The sequence below is a fragment of the Cicer arietinum genome, chromosome 3, assembly GCF_000331145.2.
Source record: "Cicer arietinum cultivar CDC Frontier isolate Library 1 chromosome 3, Cicar.CDCFrontier_v2.0, whole genome shotgun sequence".
Taxonomy (NCBI): Eukaryota; Viridiplantae; Streptophyta; class Magnoliopsida; order Fabales; family Fabaceae; genus Cicer; species Cicer arietinum.
The window spans coordinates 4,583,567-4,599,715 of NC_021162.2; the positions used below are offsets into that span (position 1 = coordinate 4,583,567).

Genomic DNA, 16,149 nt, shown 5'->3' on the forward strand with positions numbered 1-16,149 from the left:
CGAGTAATTGTCCAATAATTAAGACTACCCACAAGTTGTCGATACAATAAGGGATCCGACAATAGATCACCCTCATCGCGGTGATATTTCACATTAACCTCAAGAGGAGTATCTACCGGATTAGCTGATTGTAGGCCCGCCATAGAAATAAGGTCTGTCGCATACTTATGTTGATGAAGAAATATACCCTTTGAGGTAGAATGAACCTCAAGGCCAAGGAAATACTGCAAGTTTCCAAGATCTTTCATATGAAATGCAGTTTGCAATTGATGTTTAAGTTCTTGGATAGATGCCTGGTCAGATCCAGTAATAACCATATCATCAACATAAAGGAGGAGTAGAACAATGCCTGTAGATGTGCGATGAATAAATAAAGAGGAGTCATGTTGACTCTGAATGAAGGAGAAACCAAGTAAAGTGGAACGAAATTTCTCATACCATGCTCTAGGTGCTTGTTTCAAACCATATAAAGAGCGTTTGAGCTTGCACACACCATGAGATGAAGAAAATAGACCTTGAGGAGGAGTCATATAAATATCTTCAGTGAGATCACCGTGAAGAAATGCATTCTTCACATCCATTTGATAAAGAGTCCACCCATTAGAAGCAGCTATAGAGAGTACAGTGCGAACAGTTGTCATTTTGGCTACCGGTGCAAATGTCTCATCATAATCAATTCCATATTCCTGTTTGTTTCCTAAGGCAACCAATCGAGCCTTGTACCGATTCAAGGACCCATCAGAATTCAATTTAATAGAATACACCCGTTTACAGCCTATGGGTTTGATATGAGGAGGACAAGAGACAATATCCCATGTGAAATTCTCTTGAAGAGCCTGAAGTTCCTCATTCATTGCTTTTATCCAGCGCACATCTTTAACAGCCTGTGAGTAACAAGTAGGAATAGATATGCTAGAGAGAGATGCAGACAAAGAAGCATGTGAGGAATTATACCTGTCTGGTGAATATCTATCGGGTGCACGAGACGCTCTGCTAGAACGTCGTGGTGCAACCGCAACAGGATCAGGTGGCGGATCAGGGTCGAGAAGGGGGGTTATAACCTGTTGTTTGTGTTTTCTAACATATACATTTCCTGGTTTAAAACGTTCTATAGATTGAGGCATAGTAGAAAAATTGGGAAGAATAGCAATATCATTCATGGCATGAGAAAGACAGTGAAACATAAATTGATTATCAAAAAATGTTACGTTCCTAGAAATGCGAAAGCGCTGGTTAGAAACATCATAACACACAAAACCCTTATGAGAGTTACTATACCCCATAAATGCGCATTGAGCAGATTGCGCTCCAAGTTTATGTCTTTCAAATGGAGGTAGGTGAACAAAACACACACATCCAAAAGTATGTAAATCACTATAATCAGGCTGAATTTTAAAAAGACGAAAAAAAGGGGAGTCAAGATCAATAACTGTAGAAGGAAGACGATTAATCAGGAAGACAGCTGTGGAAAGAGCCTCCACCCAAAATCGAGATGGTACAGAAGCTTGAAGAAGTAAGGTGCGCGTTACATCAAGCAAATGACGATTCTTACGTTCTGCCATTCCATTTTGTTGGGGGGTATTTGGACATGATCGTTGAGACAAAATACCTTTTTGCTGAAGATACTCCTGAAACTCATGAGACATATACTCACCACCAGAGTCAGAGCGAAAAATTTTAACACTTGTTTGAAATTGAGTTTCAACATATGTTAGAAATTTCTTAAACATAGAAAACACTTCAGATTTGAACCGAAGAAAATATATCCAAGTAAAACGACTGTAATCATCAATAAATGTGACAAAATATTTATAGTGAGCATGAGAAGTTACAGGAGACAGTCCCCATACATCACTATGAATCATCTCAAAACACGTGGAAGCACGATGAGCACTAGACGGAAAAGGAAGTGTTTTACTTTTAGCCAATTTGCAAACAGAACATGGCACAGAGGCATTAGAAACAACATTTTTATTTCCCAATAAACCAGTTTTAACTAAATGAGACAACACATTAGAGTTTGGATGACCCAATTTTCTATGCCAATCCTCATAAGAATTCAAAACACTATTACAAGCAAGAGATAAATGATTGAAAATAAATTGAAGTGGAAACAATCTTCCCACTTTAGGCCCCTTCGCGATCACCTTCCCCGACACCTGCTCCTGCACAAGACAACCATCACGAGAAAAATTAACATTACAATTGTTGTCCACCAATTGTCCAACAGACAATAAATTGGAAGCAAGTCCAGGTGATACAAGCACATCCCGAAAATCAGAGTTGATATCACCAACATTAGTGATAGAAATAGTATTACCATCAGCAATTTGAATTTTCTGATTACCATGATAAGAATGTAAATTGTGCAAGAATTTAGAAGAACCCGTCATGTGATTGGATGCACCAGAATCAAGAAACCATGGATTCGAAACATTAGAAGACTTACCCTGAATTCCCAAGGCTGAAAGAGCAGAAAGTACCATTTGTTGAATCATTTCGGGCTGTAGAGCACCACCATTAGAGGCACTAGGAATGGAAGGACCAATTGCAGAGCTCTTAGTGGCATGGAATGCCTGCACAGAATGTTGTGTTGGTCGTGGAGGGCGCGTGGGACAATCAGAGATAATATGACCGTGCTTCTTGCAATAATTACAAAATTTCATATTACAACTACGAGCGACATGTCCAAACTGTTTACACGAGAAACATTGGACTTGTCGCATATCACGACCTTTACCTCGGCTTTGAGCAGCATATGCAACAGGTTCAGAAGTGACAACATCATGAGACATGGTTCCTTGAGTAAAGAGACGTTGTTCCTCTCGGAGAAGTTCACCAACACATGTATCCAAAGAAGGAACAGGATTTCTGTTCAGCAAAGCACCTCTAACAACCTCAAATTCTGGACGAAGTTTCATGAGAAATTGATCCCGCTTGCTAGTGTCGTACACAGCTTGGACATCCGCGAGAGAAGTCTTGGGAACCGCAGCAAATAGAATAGCAGAGTGTTCTGTCCATAAATTCAAAAATTCAGAATAATATTCTTGAATTGACAAATTACCTTGTTTGTAGTTGGCTAACTCTAGCTCCAAATGAAAACGTTTGGCCGTATTGTCTTGGTTGTAGATACGCTTCAAATAGTTCCACATTTCTTGAGCAGTTGAAAAAGAGCGCAAATTATTGATCATATGAGGATCAATAGTATTGAGAATCCAAGAAATAATCTGAGCATCTTTGATTTCCCACGCATCTAAGGCAGTTTTCTCTATCGGTGCCTTCGAAACCCCATCAAGGTGACTCCATAATCCTTTTCCTTTAACATACATTTTGAATTGAAATTCCCAAGCAGCGTAATTCTTGCCAGTAAAACGGACACAAAAGTTGTCTCTTTCTTTTTCAGAAGAGTCATGCTATTGTACTAAAAAAATAATGATGACAGCAGTACAAAAACAGAGCAGGAGCAGAGAAACAGGGCAGCAATACAGAAGAAGAGAAACAGGGCAGGAGCAGCAACACAAAAACAGAGCAGGAGCAGCAACGCAGAAACAGAGCATCAACAGAGAGACATGCTCACAACGAGAGGCAGACGAAATCACGATGACAATCGACCAAGCAGCAGCAACGAGTAACACGCTCAAGCAAGGACAACCCAAAAACGAATCAAGAATCACGATCTCAGCCGCAGCAGCGAGTAACGCACGAAACCAATAGTCGGACAAGGATCTATGAACAACGACGATGAGGATACGCTAGAGGGACTCGGAGACAAACAAGAACCAAGAGCAGCAAAGACGAGTGCGAGATTTCGAGAGCGACTTAGTGGTGTGTCGCTGAATAAACCCCACGATAAACTAGAATCTCACAGGTTTGATCGAACCTGCTGATACCATGTCAGAAAATAGGGTTTGATGCCCTTTTTGCCTTGATATTTCTCGGTATAAATAATCGTTACAACATTTATATCTAATAATTACAAATTAAGAGGATCAAATCAAATCCTGATTTGTCTAACTAATTTTAGAAAAACTGATAAATATAATTACACATTATTATTTATTTCCTGATTCACAATAATAACATCCCATGCACTTAGAAAGTAAACTACAAGCAAAAGGTAAAATCATGAACAGCATTTAGTGCTCTGTGCTCATAAATAAATAGTTCATAATAAGAGGTTAAAATTTTCACCGGCATTTCAAAAAATATACACAATCATTTCAGAAGAGGGATCACCAACCTATAAATGTTTCAAAAAAAATCAGATGCAAAACACAATACAAAATTAGTTGGACAAGAGAATACTTTAATTGGAATAACCATAAGAGTTGCATAACAAAAGTGGGAGAAAAGTACATTCTAATTAATCATATGATATAAGCAACTTAATATGTATTTAGAGCGCTATGCATTTACACACAATTGGTTAATTTATTGGGTAAGTAGATACTAACCACAATCTCTCGTCCTGTTCCTGTTCCAGGCTCTGCATTTATGACAAATTTTACATGCGAGAGGCGGGCCATGTTAACAAAATAAATCTTCAAGAAGAAGTTTTAAAATTTAATTTCAAATAACGTAGACACATCACATGACCTATTAATTTTTTTTCGGGGGCTCTCTCCCACTGAATAGTCTTCCGTTGAAGAGCACGCTCTAACGCCTTCCGCTTTCTCTCAATTGTTTCTCTTTCAAAAACATGTTCAATTAAAGTGTCCCCTTCCTTTGGCTTTTCTCGAGCAATAGACCATACTTCATCAGCTTTAGGCAACTCCAAGGATCTGAACTTTGATGTCAATGCTTCAGCTACATCAGTCTTTCTTGGTGGAAATTTGGGAATGACAGCTGTAATCCTTCTTGCCATCCACTGAGGTATCTCTCTACGAGGACCGTCACTCAGTAGTTTCCATTTTTGAGAATCAACATCTGTCAAAAGGTCTATCCTCCCACCATTAACAACATAGATTGAATCTTCATCTTGTTTTCTTTCTTTCATAAGCAATGATTCAGCCATTTCAGCTCTCTGCCTCCACATCTTCAAAGCATCTTCTGATGCCATTAACGACCTCTGTAGTGCTTCACATCTTCTGAGGTAGGCATTATCTTTACTAAGGACAACTTCTTTGGAAGCTTCAATAGTAGCCTTTATGTTTTTCAAATCAGTCTTTAAAGCCTTGGAAATTGCCTTCGTCTTGTCCGCCGCATCTTTTCTCATTCTTTCCAATAATGACTTCATCTCCTCCTCTTGCTGTAGAGTGGTTTTCCTGCTTGACTCTTGAAGATCAAGTAAAGCTTTCTCTGCATCAATGGCTCTTTGTTCAAATGCCTTTTGTTGTTGTTTGGTGTGCTCCGATTCTATGATCAGTCTAGAGACCTCATTTCTTGCAATGATCAACTGAGATTCTATATCACTTACCATTCTTTGTAACTTGATATTTTCTTCCTGGACAGAGGCAATTTCCATAAATGGAGATGTGTCGTCTATAAATATTTTCATGGCATCTTTTGCATGTTCACCTGCTTCTTCAGCCACAACTAGAGCCCTTTCTATAGCATATTTTGATTTCTCCACAATGGATGATATTGTACCCTCAGTTGCATCCATGATTTTCTTTTCAATCAGATAAGCTGCTTCAGCAGCCGTGGTTTCAGCAGATGAAATTCTGAGTTGAGCATCTTGTAGTATATGAGAAGTTGCCTGCTGGAAAGCAGCCTCTGCTAATTTTTCAACCTGCACTGCAAGATCAACAGCATCTTGTTTGGCAAGAACCAGCTTAGATTGCAGGGCAAACTTCTCTTCAACAGATTCCTCCAGATTTTTCTGGAAAAGGGATTTGGCAGCCTCTAGCTCTGCTATAGCTACTTCTTTGTCATGTAAAATGGCAGCAATGAATTCCTGTTTTTTAGCCTCAGAACGCGCAAGTTCTTCAAGCAATTGATCTCGCTCTTTCTCTATAGCCTCCTGTGTGTCTTGTGCTTCTGAAAGAGCTTTCTTGGCTGCCATTAATTCATCTTCTTTTCTCATAACTTCATTTTTCCCCGAATAACCATCTTGATCAACAACTATATCTGTAAACATATCATCACCATTCTGTCACAGAAATAGAAGAAATATAGGTCACTTGCCCATTATTTCAAATCCTAACCTTATGTCATTTGTGTCTATGTAGCATTTCATCATTTAAAGACACGGTTTGTCATCCTTTTGAAGCTCAGTTATTCAAAATGATGTTAATCCAATACAAAATATGCAAACATCTAATTTACATTTTTAAATGAGAGCTAGAGCTGATTGTATGAACTGAACAGATGTATCTAGATATTTCCTAGAGGTAAAAGATGAAACTTAATAAAAAAATCTTGGTCAAAATACTTACAAATAAATATTTGTTTGATTTGAGAAAACGTCTTCTATTTTCATTTTCTACCTTAACTTTTAATCCCAAATATCACCTTGTTTCCTGTTTTCATAAACATGTACGTGAAACAGTTGGAAAAATTTATTTTCACCATTTCAATGCAAATAATTAAAAAGGAAAAAGTAAAAAAAGAAATTTTTTCACTGTCTCTGTAAAAATCTTTAAAAACAACAAATAAAGTAAAAACAAAGTGGCATGTTGGCAATTACAAGTAAAAAACAAAAATGTTTTCTCAAATCAAACATGCCCTAAACTACTCAAAAAGTTAAATAGTATTCAGAGAGTAGCTAATGAGTAACCACTCAATGGCTCATGTGGTCAATTGTTCCAAGAGTAGAAAATTCACCAAGAACTCCTTTTGTGTGATTGTTAGGCCTCAACTATACATACAACTAGGCCCTAAATTTGGACTGTGCGCATGAGGAAATAAGGATAAACCAGCTATACAGGACTAACTAGTAATTAGTACATGGCTGTAATCAATATTTTTTTATTCTATCGTTTCATAAGATGTTATTATATTACCTTTGTTGAATTCCAAATTGTGGCTGAGAATAAGTCATTTATTGACCGATTATTCTGTAATTAATTTATTATATTATATAGGACAGCTGTAGTGAATATCAAGGGACTTGTAAAGTTAATCCCTCCTATCTAATTCTAATTTATTTATTAAACTAGGAATGTTGTACTTAAACCAAAATTGTAATCATTTTGATTCAAGAAATGAAAAGATCATTTCCTCAATAATTCATAACCTTGTTAGCATTTCTTCTGTTGGATATCTCCTGTTATCTAGTTAATTGTATAGGCTCTTCATTGGGGGTTACCTAGCAGTCTGCCGGATGGATTTTTATGTTTTATTTGAACAGAGAACACTTACTCTATAATAAAATTACATATAAATGAAATTGTTGAAAATAAAATAACATTATGTAAATAAATAGAATACTTGTAAGTGTTCATATCATTATGTAGAATATCTATAAGTATTTCTATCATTGTGTGTATTTATTACTTATAGTTTATATAAAGAACTCTCGCTGTGTAGTTGAAACACACGGGTTTTTCAATATGTCTCTAAATATTCTTTTCTCATTCAATATGATATCTAGAACCTATTGACAGGCAACCCTAATTTTTAACTACCCGGAGATCGCGGTGAAATTTTTTTTTTCTTTTTCGAAAAACCGTGTTTTGAACTCCGGCTTCCCTCTTTCCTGTGTTGTTGTGATCATGTTTTCCCATTCCTTCCCAGCCAACCACGCCCTGTCGTCACCGACGCCGCTCTCTGACGATTTTTCCGGCGAACGACCACTCCAGCAGTGTCGTCCACTCCAGATCGATCCACCCCTCAACGCACGTCGTCAGCAACCTTCTCACACGCCCAAACATTCCATGCGCGTCAAATTCATGCGCCATACCTGTCACCGCGCGTGATAGCGTGTCTGGAAATTGCTTACGACGCTGCCTCTCTCTTTGCACTCGCCTCAGCCTTCTTTTTCCATATTTGCCTTGAGTTTTCAGTTTCGAGTCACGGATATACGCGTTCCAGTTCAAACAACCCCTGTTTTCAACGTTTAGACGCGTTTTTCTAGTACTCTCTATCGACCATGGCGTCTTTGTCTGCTACTGAAACAAAGAGCATTTTTACTTATTACATCACGTCTTTTTCCCTGTAGAAAAATTGAATGGATCAAAATATGAAGGTCAAGGTTACGAGGACCATCTCACTAAAAATCCTAAAAAGGTGGCTGCAGCTGAAACTTCAAAATGGAAGCAGATTGATGCTCAGTTGTGCAATGTCATTAAGTCTACACTTCATCCAGACGTTAGACCGATTTTCCGTCTAAATTTCACGTGTGAATCGGTTTGAAGTCAAGCAAAGGCACTCTACACTAATGACACTCAATGACTCTATAGAGTTTGTCACCGCTTGTTGAATATCGTTACTCCGCAGACGATAGATGGTTCTATTTCTGCATATCTTGGCAACATTTATAGTACACTTCATGATTTTAATGAGTTTCTCCCTTCTGCTGCAAGTAATTCAGTTGAACAAAAGAAGGAGTTGGATCAACGCAGCACCTTCGTCATGTTTCTTGCACTTTATGCCTTGTCACAGGAGTACTCTACAACTCGTGATCAAATTTTAGGTTTTGTTAATGTTCTGAATAAGTCTATTGCCTCAACAATCCTGCTTCGAGTACTAGCTGAACCCTCTATTACTTCAGCTCCGGGTGACACTGCTGCCCTTGAATCTCTGGGACATAATCAGAGTCGCTCTCACGGAGGACCATCCAACTCTAAACCTTGTCCCAAATGTGAACATTGTAATCGACTTGGACACACAATTGATCGTTGTTGAAAGTTGCATAGTAAGCCTCCGCATTCGATAAATGCAACTCAGCTTGATCCTTCTGCCACTATTCAGACTACACCTTTTCTGCAGGGCTCCCTGGCAAGTTATGAAGATTTCCTCCAATGAATTCAAAGATCCGAACTCTGGTTCTACTACTTCGGTTGCACACGCTAGTAATTCATTTGTTCACCTCTCTCACTCATCTTCTCTCGACTCTTAGGTTTTTGATTCTGGTGCGTCTGATCATGTCACTGGTAATAAAAGTCTCTTCTTTTCTCTCTCTACATCTGGTTTTTTATCTACTATAACTTTTGCCAATGGCTCCCAAATCTGGTCCCAAGGGGTTGGCACTGTCCAAATTATCCCTTCTATTTCAGCTGCATATGTTCTCTATGTACTTGGATGCCCTTTTAATTTACTTTCTGTTAGTCGATTAACTCGATCCCATGATTGTATTATTACTTTTGCTAATGGCAATGTTACCTTGCAGGACCGGAGTTTGAGACGGACGATTGGCGTCGGATGTGAGTCTCAAGGCCTCTATTACCTTTCTTTATCATCCAAAATGTGTTCTGCCACAGATTCCCCTCATACTATTCATACTCAGCTAGGACACCCAAGTTTTGCCAAACTTCAAAAGTTGGTGTCAAGTTTGTCTAAGTTGTCAACTTTACATTATGAGTCGTATTAGTCAGGGAAACACACTCGTAGTCATTTTCCTGATCGAGTCAATAAAAGGGTTTCATCCCCTTTTGCTTTAGTTCACTTTGAAGTTTGGGGTCTTTCTTGCACTGTGTCTACTTTAGAGTCTAAGTATTTTGTTACTTTTATTGATGATTATTCTCGTTGTACGTGGTTATTTTTAATGAAAAATAGATCTAAACTATTTTTTAATTTTGAGAAATTTTATCAAGAAATTAAAACTCAATTCGGTGTTCCAATGGTATTCTTCACCAAACGTCATGTCCTCATACACCCCAAGCGAATAGGGTAGCCGAACGCAAAAATCGGCATCTCATTTAAACAACCCAAACCTTACTTCTCCATGGTAACGTTTCATTCCGTTTTTTGGGAGATGTGGTCTTAACGGCATGCTACCTTATCAATCGCATGTCCTCTTCTGTCCTTAATGGCAATATCTCTCATTCGTTCCTCTTTCCCCATACTCCTCTTCACCCACTACCTTCTCGTGTCTTTGGGTCCACGTGTTTTGTTCACAATTCATCTCCTGACCACGACAAATTGTCAGCTCGATCACTCAAGTGTGTCTTTCTCGGATACCAACGATCCCAAAAGGACTATCATTGTTATTCTTCTGCACTACATCGACACGTTACATCAGCTGATGTTACCTTTTTCGAGTTTGTACCATGTTTTGAACCGACCCATGTAGCTACTAAGCTCCATCATGACATTAATCTCGAACCTCCTCAGGTAGTTATCCCTATTATGCTCACTCTTGTTCTTCTCAAACCCGTCAAGTCTGTCCCCCCAACTCCCCGACCACTACAAACATATCATCGTCGTCGCCACCCTCTGTTGTGCCTTTTCTTATTCCCATTGCAGACTCTCCTCCAACGCCACCACCGGATATGGCCTTGCCACTTGAGCATGATCTTCCCATTGCTCTTCGTAAGGATATTTGCACAACATGTAATACATCTCCTCATTATATTGATTTGTGTTATCATCGTTTTTCTCCTTTGCATTACACTTATTTGTCTTCTTTGTCTTTTGTTTCTATTCCTAAATCTTCAGGTGAAGCATTATCCCACCTAAGTGGAGGGAAGCAATGCTTGATGAGATATGTGTTCTCCAAAGCAGTGGTACTTGGGAAATGGTCCCTTTACCTCATGGGATGTCTTTGGTAGGTTGTCGTTGGCTCTATGTGGTGAAGGTTGGCCCTGATGGTAAGATTGATCGATTTAATGCTCATTTGGTGGTCAAGGGATATACTCAAATTTTTGGGTTAGATTACAGTGATACCTTCTCAACTTTGCCAGAATGGCGTGTGTTAGACTGTTTTTCTCCATTGCAGCAATTCAACATTGACCTCTCCATCAATTTGACATTAAAAATGTCTTTTTGCACGGTGATCTTGAAGAGGAAGTTTATATGGAGCAACCACCAAGGTTTGTTGCTCTAGGGAGTCTTCCACCATGGTTTGTTGGCTACACAGGTCCCTTTATGGTCTTAAACAGTCTCCTAGAGCTTGGTTTGGCAGGTTCAGCACGGTAGTACAAGAGTTTGGTATGATTCGTATTGAAGTCGATTACTTTGTATTTTATCGTCACTTAACCCAAAGGTGCATCTATCTTATTACTTATATGAATGACATTGGCATAACTAGTAGTGATCAGCAAGGAATACTCCAGTTGAAACAACATCTTTCAAATCAACTTCAGAATAAAGACCTCGGTAAACTCTGTTATTTTTTTAGTATTGAGGTAGCCCAATCCAAGGATGACCTTGTAATTTCACAAAGGAAATATGCTATGGATATTATTGAAGAAACAGGTCTATCAAATGACAAGTCAATTGATACTTCTATGGATCCTGTAAAATATGTTTTTTGTGTTTCTTGTATCTCTAATGGGATCACACACCTTCTTATTTATAATGATGCTGCAATAATTACATTCAATGCCTAGGAAATTATATTGACTAGGACTACTAACAGTTTGCCTAAGATGTTGCACAATCAAGCAATAATTAAAACATACATTGAATTTTAACACTCCCTTCAAACTAAATTTTACTATACTCTAAGCTTGTTACATCAAAACATGTTATCACAAAAACAAAAAAAAGTGAAACTAAATTTGACAAATGTTGGACTAGTTTGAAAAGAGAAGGCACCATTAATGATTCATATGTGAAAGAGTCACCACTGAATTGATCATCGGTGGAAATAAAACGCACCACTAATATAATTAATACGTGGGAATAGAGTCACACCGGTTTGATCGTTAGTGGGTGCAAAATGTGCCACTAATATGATTCATATGTGGAAATAGATTCACCACTGGGTTGATCGTCGGTCGGAATAAAATGATTGTCTAAGCAAATGGTATCTTGTCCTTGAAACTAAGTTCTCACAACAGCAGATACAATTCGGAACGAAGAGTTAAAAAATGAGAGGTTGTTGAAAATCACCACATCATGAAAAGATCTGCAGAAGGGGGCCGGAGACAGGTGCATGCGTTCTCACACACGGATTTGGTGGAGGCGTGTGGGACCCAAACATAGAGAAGATAGACGCGCGTGACAACATGTGCAATGTTGGTTGGCGACGGGAAAAGCATCGTCGTGCTCGCTGGAGGGTTGAGCGGCGATGTTTGTTAGTTTTGGATGCGCACTAGAAAAGGGACGACTGGTGTTGGCACAATTGTAACAAAGTAAAAAAAGAACAAAACAGTGATAGCTGGTGTAAAGCACAGTTGTGTTTGAAAGAAAGAAAAAACAAGTCACGGGAAAAACACACAGTGAAGGCGGTGCTTTTGAGGCCAGTTGTAGCATTGTGGCTGGTTGCTAGAAAGGCAGCCGAAGTTGATGGTGACAGATGACTGTATGAAGCCAAAAAATTGAAAAATTGAAAAAAGGTGGTGTTGCTGGCAGTATTTTCCGCTGCCGATAGCAATAGTGAAGCACAAAGACGAGCCACAAAATCAGAACTTGCTCTGATACCATTAGGGATGGGAATAGGCTAGGTCGTCCGTCAGGGGCCTATGGTCTGACCTACTTATGGTCTGGTCTGGCCTATTTAATAAAAAGGTTAGGCTCAAGTTATTTTTAAAGCTTATTTATTTAAATAGGTCAGGCTCAGGCTTATAAAAAAGCCTATTAGGCCTGACATGCCGGCCTATATATATTTTATTGTTTATTAATATTATTTATTATTATTATATTAATAATATTATTTCCTATTTTAAATTCTATCAATTAGGCAATTACTCAGTAAGCATTCCATATTCAGTAGTTGTTCCATATTCGGTAGCATTCCATATTTAGTAGTCGTTCAATTAGTCAATCACTCAGTAGTCTTCCATATTTGTTTAAGAGGTAATAATGAGTATATTTGTTTCAGAAAAAAAAAATCTATTATTTGATATAAAAAATTATTTTTTAGGGTTTAAAGTAAAATTATTTTAAATAGGCTTTTAAATAAGCTTACAGGTCAGGCCAAACTTTTAAAAAGGCCAGGCCATGCCGAAAAAAAAAACCTATGATAGGCTGTAGGCCAAGCTTAGGCCTAAAAAATAAATCGTAGGCTAGACTCGGGCCTTTCAAAGCCTGGTCTGGCCTAGCCTATTCCCACCCCCTAGATACCATGTAAAATATGTTTTCTGTGTTTCTTGTATCTCTAATGAAATCACACACCTTTCTATTTATAATGATGTTGCAATAATTACATTCAATGCCTAGGAAATTTTTTTGATTAAGACTACTAACAATTAGCCTAGGATGTTGCACAATCAAGGAATAATTAAAACATACACTGAATTTTAACATATCCAAATGTCAAACTCCTACCTGATCAGGGCTCTATCAGATTCAGAAAAATAAAGGAGATTGGTTGGAATATTAAACTATCTCACAGTCACCCGTCCAGACATTTCCTTCGTTGTCAGTGTGGTAAGCCAATTCTTAAATTCTCTTTACCAAAATCATATGGATGTTGTAATCCGGATTCTTAAATACATCAAAAGTGCACCTGGAAAAGGTCTCACTTATGAAGATAAAGGACATACTCAGATAGTTGGTTACTCAGATGTTGATTGGGCAGGTTCACCCATTGATAGACGATCCACTTATGGGTATTGTGTACTTGTCAGAGGAAATTTAATATCTTGAAAGAGTAAGGAACAAAATGTTGTTGCAAGATCTAGCGTTGAGGCAGAATACAGGGTCATAACACTAGTAACATGTGAGCTCATCTGGTTGAAACAGTTACTAAAAGAACTTCAATTTGAAGAGGCCAGTCCAATGACACTAATATATGATAATCAAGTTGCATTGCACATTGCCTCAAATCTTGTTTTTCATGAGAGAACCAAGCATATTGAGATAGACTATCATTTTGTTAGAGAAAAAATCGAATTGGGCGACATCATCACTAGCTTTGTCAATTCTAATGATCAGTTGGCAGATGTTTTTACAAAGTCATTGCAAGGTCCTAGAATTAGTTATATATGTAGCAAGCTTGTTGCATTTGATTTATATGCTCCAGCTTAAGGGGGAGCATTGAAAATAAAATAACATTATATCAATAAATAGAATATTTGTAAGTATTCCTATCATTATGTAGAATATCTGTAAGTATTCCTATCATTATGTGTATTTATCACTCATAATCTATATAAAAAACTTCCGCTGTGTAGTTGAAACACAAGTGTGTTTCTCAATATTCTCTTCTCGTTCAATAGAAATAAAAAGCTGTAAAATGGTTCATTGAAGAGAACAAGAAAGGCCAAGGATGTCATGGTTAGAAGCTACAAGGAAGTATAATGGGATGCATTCCAAAAAAGGAACTCCTATTGAAAATATTAGTTATTATGTACTTTCTAGAGTCCTGCCAAATAAAATTCCAAAGGGACTGTTAAAAGAAAACAGCTAAATACAATGCTTATTAAAGTGTCAGTGGCTTTTTATTTACCTAGTTTCGAAGGGAAAAGGCTATAACTTGATTAAACTTCCTATCAGTATATTGTTCCATAACCTCGTTAAATGTCCTCGTTGATAAACATTCAATAAATTTTTCCTTGGATATAAAACAAAGCTGCCATTTCAATATTTGTTCAAGGACCACCTCCATCCATCTTAACTAAAGTACACATGGAAGTCCTTACCGTGTGTGAAAAAACTGTGTGTGCTGATTTGAAGATCCTCTTGTCAGCAAATGAATAATTTCTGCAATAAGATGAACAAAGAAGATTAAGGGGGTGTTTTAAAGATCTTATTTAGACTTATACCTCGTAACAATAAGCACTCGTGAGAGTGTTTGAAAGTGCTTATAAAAATAGCGTATGATATAGTTGCAAGATATTTTCAGCTTCTTTAATAAGATTAGTAAGATAGCTTATATAAACAGCTTAAACGGAGCTTATCCCATATCACCTATTCAACTCCCATCCACCCCCAAGTTCTGTTTTTACAATAAAAAACAAGTATTGAGAATGCAAATAGTTTTTCAACGTATATATACAGCCGCAGATAGCTTAATGAGTTTATGCGTTTATCATTACAATTTCTGCTTATTAAAAAAGTTACCAGTTGTTAACTCAAACATCCTTAAGACAAAGACTTCGTTATTTGTACATAAGTAGGAAGGGGGGAAAACAGTACAAGATCTTCTGCAAAATACCACATAAGTTCAGTTATACAAGCACACCTGATTCTTCTTGGCAGAGTTGAAGTTATTCCAAGGATAAAAGGGCGCCTCGGAACAAAGGGATAGCGTTTAGAAACTCCAAAAGTTGCTGCATCAGGCAACACAGCAGCTCCCATTTTATGCCTGTATAATGTATATTACATAATCATTCATATAACATCTAAGCACTTATAGAATAAACGTCTATCATATAAAGGTCTGTTTGGAAAAGGGATTTTGGAGGGGAGGACTTGTTTATCTTTTTGAAATTAAACAAGCTATAGCATGTTTCTAAGAATGAAAGAAGTGTGACTGATCTGTTATATGATCATATCATATTGTTCTTTTAGTTTTTTTTAAATTTCAAATATATATTAAAATATAGACTTAGCACTCAAAACCCTCCGCTCCAAAACAGTCTCACAAGTGTTTATGCTAGTAGATTAGTTCAAATAAGTCAATCCAAACAATATTAAACAGAAGTATGTGTTTAGATTGCATCAAGTTTGACAAAATCACACGAGGCCACCGCAATTTTCGCAAAAAAATCACTTTGGAGTCTTGACAAAATCACAATGTCACCTCAATTTAGCCAAATTTACCGTCTCTCCAAACATACACTAAATCATAACAACAAAAGCAGATGCATCATACCGTTATTCCATTTTTTTTTCTGAATCTCCTTAACTTTGTAATTTTGACATCACCAACAATTATCAACAAAGATAACACTGAAAATGAAAATTGAAAGAAAAAAAATGATAATTAGTTTATGACATCAAAATTACAACAACTGAATTAAACTATAAATTTAGGAATTAGTTGAACGCAACAGTTACATTTCATAAAGTGATCTGTAATGAACTGCCACTTCTAAATTAAATAAATAAATAAGAGGAGTTTGGAGAATTCTTCTTACCTCGTTTGAAGTGTGCAGAATCTTCGTTATTTTATTTTATTTTGAATTTTAATCTTCTTGATTTTGCTTTGAGTTGGAA

General features: G+C 37.3%; 1 protein-coding gene across 5 annotated transcripts in view; it reads right to left on the minus strand.

The window, feature by feature from the left end:
• LOC113785442 (uncharacterized) overlaps positions 1 to 16,149 on the minus strand; it is a 29,198-nt gene extending 13,049 nt beyond the window's left edge. For 2 of the 5 annotated variants that reach the window (XR_003471511.2, XM_027331807.2), the window contains exons 1-6: positions 16,071 to 16,149; positions 15,806 to 15,882; positions 15,173 to 15,295; positions 14,631 to 14,691; positions 4,597 to 6,091; positions 4,455 to 4,486 (exon numbers count right to left, since the gene is read on the minus strand). Coding sequence is in view for 4 of the 5 variants with exons in the window: in XM_027331807.2 (XP_027187608.1) it covers positions 4,455 to 4,486; positions 4,597 to 6,091; positions 14,631 to 14,691; positions 15,173 to 15,288 (1,704 nt within the window). In the remaining variant the exon portion in view is untranslated. Of the gene's footprint in view, positions 1 to 4,454; positions 4,487 to 4,596; positions 6,092 to 6,377; positions 6,462 to 14,630; positions 14,692 to 15,172; positions 15,296 to 15,805; positions 15,883 to 16,070 lie in introns of those variants that run through there. The other 3 variants (XM_027331808.2, XM_027331810.2, XM_027331809.2) reach the window with 3 other exon arrangements.